Raw genomic sequence first — 7,560 nt, 5'->3', positions numbered from 1 at the left:
CACTTTAACACGTGTAAAATGAATGACGACAATTGATTAATTTTATGTGGACCTATTTAGTGAAATACCAGATCTAGTTTAGACAAAATGACTAGATAATGCCATGACATGCAGAAAATGGACCTAAGGATATTGTTTGTCATTTTGCAGTAATTGAGTTCACCTTGATAAATTCCAGGTATCATGCAGATTGATAACAAAGTGGTCAAAAAAAATTCTGCATTTGGTTGATCGAAGCTTACACCTTCGCACCTGTAATAGCATTTGATAGATGAAACTTATATGTTTCTTAGTTTAGAAGTCTATCAAACGTAGCGAGCAATACCTTAAAAGCAGTTTCTCATAGTACAATCTGACGACACTTCCACATTGTATGATGTGGTTTTCAACCTCTAATTTGAGAATTAGTTCCTGCTCTACGCATGAAGATGAAACTAATTTTTTGTTTCAACTTACAGTTGATGACGAGTGAGGTTTGTTATAATGGTATCCAATCGATAGGTGTGGAAGATATTGCTTTGATACAACTCTGTTGCTTACACGAAGTTGTAGTCAAAATCTAAGGGAAACCAGTCAAGAGGAAACTTGCAGCTTTCTATACTTCTGTTGTCCCTCACACCAGCATGGCTACAGGTACCTAATCAATATGAGGACCGTAGGGCTACTAAGTTCATCTCCAAGAAGTAAAGATGCGGTGAGCCCAACTGCATTTTTGGAAGTCAAAACTAGATGCTTCATCAAGAAGTTGAAATGCTTCTGACGGAAAATCCTCGAATAGCACCAGTATTAGCAGCTTGGAAGCCTGAGTGGTAAAAGCCTGCTCTCTGTAGTTGTTTTTGTGCTGCCAAATAGCTTACAGCCTTTCTTTACCTTCTAACAAGGAGCTTTCAGAGTCAACAGTCATCTATATCTTGTGAACACTGTAACCGGCATCCTCCGATGTCAAGTTCTCCCTCCAGTTCTCAAATTCAGATTCACCAAATACTAATTGCTTGATACCAACGTAGCTGTTCAGAAGATATTACCGGGGTGAGTCCATGGCTGCAAACTGCTAGTAACATGTGGAAAACAAACGGCAAGAATACAACAAAAACATTCTGCCTGAAAAGCACAACTTAGAAATCCTATTTAATGTGATGCTTTGCGACTAACACATTTAATTGAGATGAAAAAGAAGGTGGCGTTTGCCAATAATGGTCTGCAGAGGCTAGGATTTAGGTTCCAGGCATACTCATCTTGATCTAAAAATTGTTTGCATGTTGGGAGAAAGAGAAACCAAATAGAGAGTCTACTTCAGAATGAAGAAGGAACTGAAGCTTACTCGGAGCTTATCTGTGTCAAAGCATTAATCAGTACATCCAACAGTAAATGCTCACTTGTCCCAATGTCCACCCTATCATAAGAAAAAAGTCAATTTGTAAGCAACAAGCACCATTTCATATCTAAGGATAACTAATTCAACAAAATAACCTTTACCATATGCGAGCCAAGTTATCCTGAATCTCAAGATCCCCAATGTTATAGAACGTAGTAGGATTTACATTTGCCCCCTGAACAGCATCATAACTTGGCCTTTTGTCCAAAGGAGATTGTGATAACTGCCATGAAGAAACTTAGTTGGTTGAGCCTAAAATATAAGACACCTCTGACCCTGTGAAAGGCTATTGTTTGAGCTTCATCAAGTAAACATATTACTACCATTTTAGATTGATAGATTATTTCTTTTCGTTTCCAACCTCTAAAATAAGCACATTAAAAGTACATAATTTGCGGAACTTACTTGCATATTCAGCGAATTGCATCCACCAAGACGTCCAACAATGTGCCATGAACGAATTGTCTGCAACAAAGTTATGAAAACTAAGTCCATAAAATACATAAGCAAATGTATCAAGAATCATGAAGCATAAATTACTTACATCACAAATCAAGGAGATATCCTTCTCCAACGGGGCATTGTAGAACTCAAACCATATGTAGGAGTTTGTAAAATCAAATCTGAATCAGAAGTAAGCAAAATTTGTTATGAAAAAATCACTCCTGAAAGGATCTGCCAGCAAATCTCAGATCTAGCAAGGCACTCTTTCAATTGCATGCAGAATATTTGTCAGATAATTATCCTTCAGTCAAGATTGTCGGAAAATGTAACTGTAATGAGATACAACCAAAGGACTAGAATTGTACTACTACGCTAAAACTAACACTTTCTGTTCAATTGCTGACATAAAGGTGCTTCAGAGAAAGGTGGAATCCAGAAGAAGAAGTTGTGCTCGTTGCGGGGTAAGTCATCACCAGGCATGTTCGCCCAAAAACAGAGAAAGCATCGAGCATTTTCACTCAAGAAAAGGTTCAATCCCCTATCCTTCTAAATATAATCAAGCATACAAGTCAAGAGGGAAAGGAGTTGAATAAAAAGAAAAGACGACTTTTGATTTCTCTCAAACAGGCACTTCTTTTATCCTTCCTAACAAAACTTTTAATATTAGGCATTTCAGGGTTATATTAGCAATGGGGTGTTCTAGTCTATAGCCATCTATTGTTGAACTAGAAATCCTTCTCTGACAATTTAATTGGAATGGAACTGACAGCAGTTCTAAAGAAAGTCACGCACATCGAGATCGAGTGAAGGGCTAATATCAAATTTACTGAATTACTCGATACTTGCGCTGGTGGGAGGTACCCCTGGAATTAGTCGAGGTGCGTGCAAGTTGGCCCCGACACCGCGGTTATAAAGAAAAAGTATTATACAAAAGGCAAAGATGAATATAATTTTGGTACTTTCTTGTTATTTGGATTATTTCTTGTTATGTACATTGTGACCTATAAAATGATCAAATATGTCCTTTGCAGACATTAATGTGTTCTGACAATATATATAGATTATGAAACTATTCAAGATATGTCTTCAGATAACAATTACAACCCGTTTTTGCTCAACGGATACAAAACACGCATGCTTTAGCACCTGGTGCAACAACAAGCAGAATACCACTTGTAAATAATCCAAGAAGCATGACATATATAATAACTACTAAAGGTAGTAAGAACAACAACAACTAATTCATCAACTAATTCCCCCAAAGTCAAAAACTAAGATTATATATTAGTATCAGTTGTTTCATTTACGTTTAATTTTTATTCAGTGTGAATCCGCTCATGCCCAATCCTGATGAGCGGGTCCATGCTAGACTAGATGCATCAGCATACGTGTTTCACCAACTTGAGGTTAGTAGATAAAATAAAACCCCAGTCAATGGAATTAAAAAGCAATTGTATGAAGAACAAGGAAATCTCACGGATTTGTTTAGCTTTAGAGTGGAACTCAGTGAGAAAGGTAATATTGCTAATTCTATCAGACATACCAAAAGGATGCAATTAATGATTGTTAGATTCATCAAGTAATATGTTTTCTCAACATGGTTAGTCTACTCTCGTGCATGAGTCTAAACTTACTTGTTGAATGTCACATTCATGGGTGTTGCTGAACCTGTCTTCGTATGTACTATTTTATTCCTTTTCTTTCTCAATCTCTCCTCCATCTGATAACAAAGTAAATACAGTTAATTAGCAAAAATATTAAATTAGAAGTAGACAGAGCAAACTACGAGCAACTAGACAAGTAGACATTTGTTTCACTTCACTGATGTCCAATCTACCTCTGACACAGATGTTCAAACCAACAAAAAATTTCAATTCTAACTCATACCCAATTGAAAAAAGCCACAAACATGAAATACAGAAGACAAGTGTAACAAAAACCATAACCTGCATAACTATATCAAAATAATTAAATTAGTTTGCACTTCCTTTCAAGAGAAATTAACTAATTGAATACAAAATTATTAGGAAGAAACAATCGGGCAATCTTTTTAATTTTTTATGATGATAGTATTCGGTCCAGCTTGCACGCATCTCACTATTTTACTGGGTGTCTGCTACCTCCCACCAGCACAGATACCAGATAACTCTGCCCACCAAGGCCTGGGCAGATGAGAAGAAATCGCCTAGTGCTTTATTGTCTCTGCTGAGATTCAATGGATTTGAACCTCAAACCTTATGATCGGCAATAATTAAGATGATTTGTACCAAAGACAAAGGAAACAAAAACAAAGAACCACAAATTAATTCACAAAGCATATGAGCCAGCAAAAAAACTGACCCTTGACTGAGCTTTATCCGGATCATCAAGACAGCTGCCAAGAATCTCAGCAAGCTCAGGATCTTTGTCATAATTCTTCTCATCTTCTCTACCTCTAAACCCTCTACTACGAGAAAATCCCTCCGCCTCCTCCTCCCCCTCCTCCATTTCCACATCAATATAATCGCCATCATCGTTGTTTTCTTCAAATGTGGTCAGCAAAGTTTTTTCCCTTTGGCAGTTCATTAGCGTCCTCATACATGAACTTTGCTTGGGATGAAAAATTAGAAATGAGTCGCAGTGACTAAACTGGGGTGAAAAAACTTTGCTATGTGAAGTCCGAGGTAGTTGGAAAAAATATGCACTGTGCTGCAACATAAACATCTACAAACAGAATTTTGATTATAAACAGCTAAAAATAAAAAGTAAGAACATATTAACTTATGAATGTATATACAACAAATAAGAACACATATTAACTAAAATTAGTTATTACCACTAAAAATCATCGCAAAAAGGATAAGGGTTTTGGCCTACCTAGTAATATACAGGAAGTAAATTAGGTACGGAGAGAAAAAGCAGAAACATACACTTTGATGCGTAAGGGAAAAAGAAGCCGAAGAGCTCGCTGCAGAAAGAGATAGGAGGAGCAAACTAGCGCAGAGGTTGGACTAGAACATAGCCTGGAATTTGCCGATTCCTTTGTTTTTCGTCCGGCTAGTAGAAGGTAGTTGGGCTTGGGCCAAGTTCCTTCTGATCAAGTGGTCCAAAATATTCTTGGGCTTTGGCATATTTGACCGGTCCATCAAAAATAATTACAAGCGTAAGCCAAATATATAAAAAAAAAAAAAATATATATATATATATATATATATATATATATATATATATATATATATATATATATATATTATACATTAATATATAAAGATTATACATTTATCGACTATTATTTGAAGGCGTCTATAATATATAAAAATCCCAAATGTTTTTCTTTCTAAAATATTTCATACCAAAATACTTGTATTTATAATTTTATAAAGGATAATTTAAGGGATAAAATCAAATATTAATGTCAAAAGTATACTCTATGGGGTCGTTTGGTTTGAAGACAAGTTATGTTAGGATTAGTTAAGGATTAATTATGTTGGGATTAGTTATTCTAGTATTATTTCTTATTAACTGTTTGATATGTTGTATTAATCCTAGAATTATTAATTTTACTATTTTATCCTGGGATAACTTATCCTAGGATTATTATTCCATCATCTAGAAGGTATAAGTTATCTCGATACTATTTTTAATCATGGGATAATGTATCCCATGATTAATAACCAAACAAGGTATAAAGCGGTATTAATTTTTCACCCATAATTATTTTTGTGTATCCATCGTACCAAACGACCTCTAATTGTGTGTCATACTTATAAGCTCAATTTACAAATTAAATTTAACACGCTAACAATTCAATTAACTAGTATGAACAAACATTGCAACAGAATAATAAATCTTTTTTCAATCATTTTTTTAGTCCATCTTTGATTTTGATTTCTATTAGAGCTGTCAAACGGGCTAGTCTAGCCCAGCCCAAAGACTCGTGGGCTTTTTAAATTTAGTGTGCTAGGATGGGTCGGCCCGTCATATGAATGGGCCTTAAAATTACAAGCCCAACCCAACCCTAAGAAGGCCGCGGGATAGGGCGGGCCATCCCTTCAATTTTTTTTAAGAAAAAAAATTTCTTTAAATCCTTAAATATTTTTTCGTGACATAGTCGATTAATCATGTAAACAACTTCTATTTGTTTATAGCGTACAAAAAACTTGATATTTGACGAGGAATCTCGTAATTGAAATGCAAATTCTCTATATCTCTAACTCTTCTTTTTTAAAGTTACATGAATATTTTCTTAATACTTTTCTTTCATTTTCCTCATATTCAGGGATTGCTTCAATAAATTTATATACCGAGATTTTTTAATTTAGGATTAACATCATTTGTTGATTTCATCATTATAGTCCATAAAATTTTTAAAATTTTTGAAATTTGCTAGTGGTCAATTTTTTTTTTGTATTTAAAATTGATCTTTTTCTATACTGAAGAGCAGTTTAAATATTAATAATATATTAAAGTAATCCAAACTGATCATTGGCCACTTAAAATAATTTTTTCTTTTGAAAAAAGATTATTATTGGCCACCTTAAACTTTTCGAGTTCGTTATTAATTAAGGAAAAGAAAAATTAATTTTATCATATTACATACATGTGAGAGATCTAAATTGTAGTTGATATGGAAGAGTAAATGAGCAATCTAGGGTTGAGAAATGGGGACTATAGTTAATAGTTTTTTTAGTTTTTACTTTTTTAAATATTAAATATTAATTATTTAATAGTTAATTAATTTGAATTTAATTAATTTTTGGCCCACGGGCCGGCTCAGGCCCAGCCTCGATCAAGCCTCAAGGGCCAACGGGCTGATTTGGACCGGACTTATAAGCCTCAATTTTAAATGGGCTAAAAAAATTCTAGCTCAACTCTACTCAAGTAGCGGGCTGGGTTGGGCTGGTCTCACGGGCCCAGCCGAACCCATAAAACCTTATTTTATTTCAGTAAAATTAAAATGATGTCTTAGTTATTAAAATAAAAACATTAGTTTAGATAATTTTAACTGAAATCTTAGTTATAAGCTATGGAAATTAATTCCTTTCAATTAGATAACAAGTCCATAAATATTTTTGTTAAAAACTTTGGCTTGTTAACTAGCTTGGTTATTTGAAATGGAAGGGTAATATTCAAATTGGAAAAATCTCTTCCTGTTCCTTCTGATTTAGAATGGTATTATTATGTCAACTTTCAAGTAGAAATGGCATGGATGGCCATTTTATATCATTCTATTTAAAGTTTAGCCAATTTTTTAAATTTAGTGTAAAAAACTTAATGTTAAAGAAAATATTCAAAAGACCTTTTTATCATGTATTCTTCAATCTCTTTTCTTTTCCAAATTCCTGAACACTCTCTCATCACTCTTATCTAAAATACGGATTTCACAACCTTAGATTGACGACTATGGCTTTGATTCCAAGCATATCTTATACTCCCACCCAACCCAAGCAAACTAAATACGTAAAGAAGACATTGGGGAAAAGGACAATAAATGATTAAAAACAGAAATTACTTTCCATTGGCCTTTTACTTGTGAAAGTTTGAACTTTTACGTATTGTGTTGGAGTTTCATTTGTAGTGAATTTGCTGAAATCTTACTTGTAAAAGATTTAAAGTTTTTCGTGTTTTTGATGGGGTATTTAATAATAACTTTGACTAAATATTGATTAGTTTTGAGATGGTACTTAATTTTTATTGAGAAATATATATTTTTAGCCGCTCCTAATAATAAAAGCTTATATATATATATATATTTGGCTAGC

The 7,560-nt window shown here is 33.9% G+C and overlaps 1 protein-coding gene across 2 annotated transcripts; it reads right to left on the bottom strand.

Moving 5' to 3' along the window:
• Positions 1–202: 202 nt before the first annotated feature.
• Positions 203–4,865, bottom strand: LOC107809946 (uncharacterized). 2 transcript variants are annotated; one of them, XM_016634654.2, is made up of 8 exons: positions 4,729–4,865; positions 4,160–4,522; positions 3,454–3,539; positions 1,920–1,998; positions 1,781–1,840; positions 1,477–1,598; positions 1,322–1,393; positions 203–1,007 (listed from the first exon to the last, which is right to left on the bottom strand). In XM_016634654.2, the coding sequence occupies exons 2-8, from the start codon at positions 4,520–4,522 to the stop codon at positions 905–907; spliced, it is 885 nt and encodes a 294-aa protein (XP_016490140.1). In that variant the 5' UTR covers positions 4,729–4,865; the 3' UTR covers positions 203–904. The 2 variants fall into 2 exon arrangements, with proteins under 2 accessions (XP_016490140.1, XP_075108488.1); XM_075252387.1 differs by having other exon boundaries at positions 4,676–4,805.
• Positions 4,866–7,560: the final 2,695 nt, after the last annotated feature.

The sequence above is a fragment of the Nicotiana tabacum genome, chromosome 4 (assembly GCF_000715075.1).
Source record: "Nicotiana tabacum cultivar K326 chromosome 4, ASM71507v2, whole genome shotgun sequence".
NCBI classification, from domain to species: Eukaryota; Viridiplantae; Streptophyta; class Magnoliopsida; order Solanales; family Solanaceae; genus Nicotiana; species Nicotiana tabacum.
The sequence above is the reverse complement of the archived record's forward strand: the minus strand, read 5'-3'. Positions and strand labels throughout refer to the sequence as shown.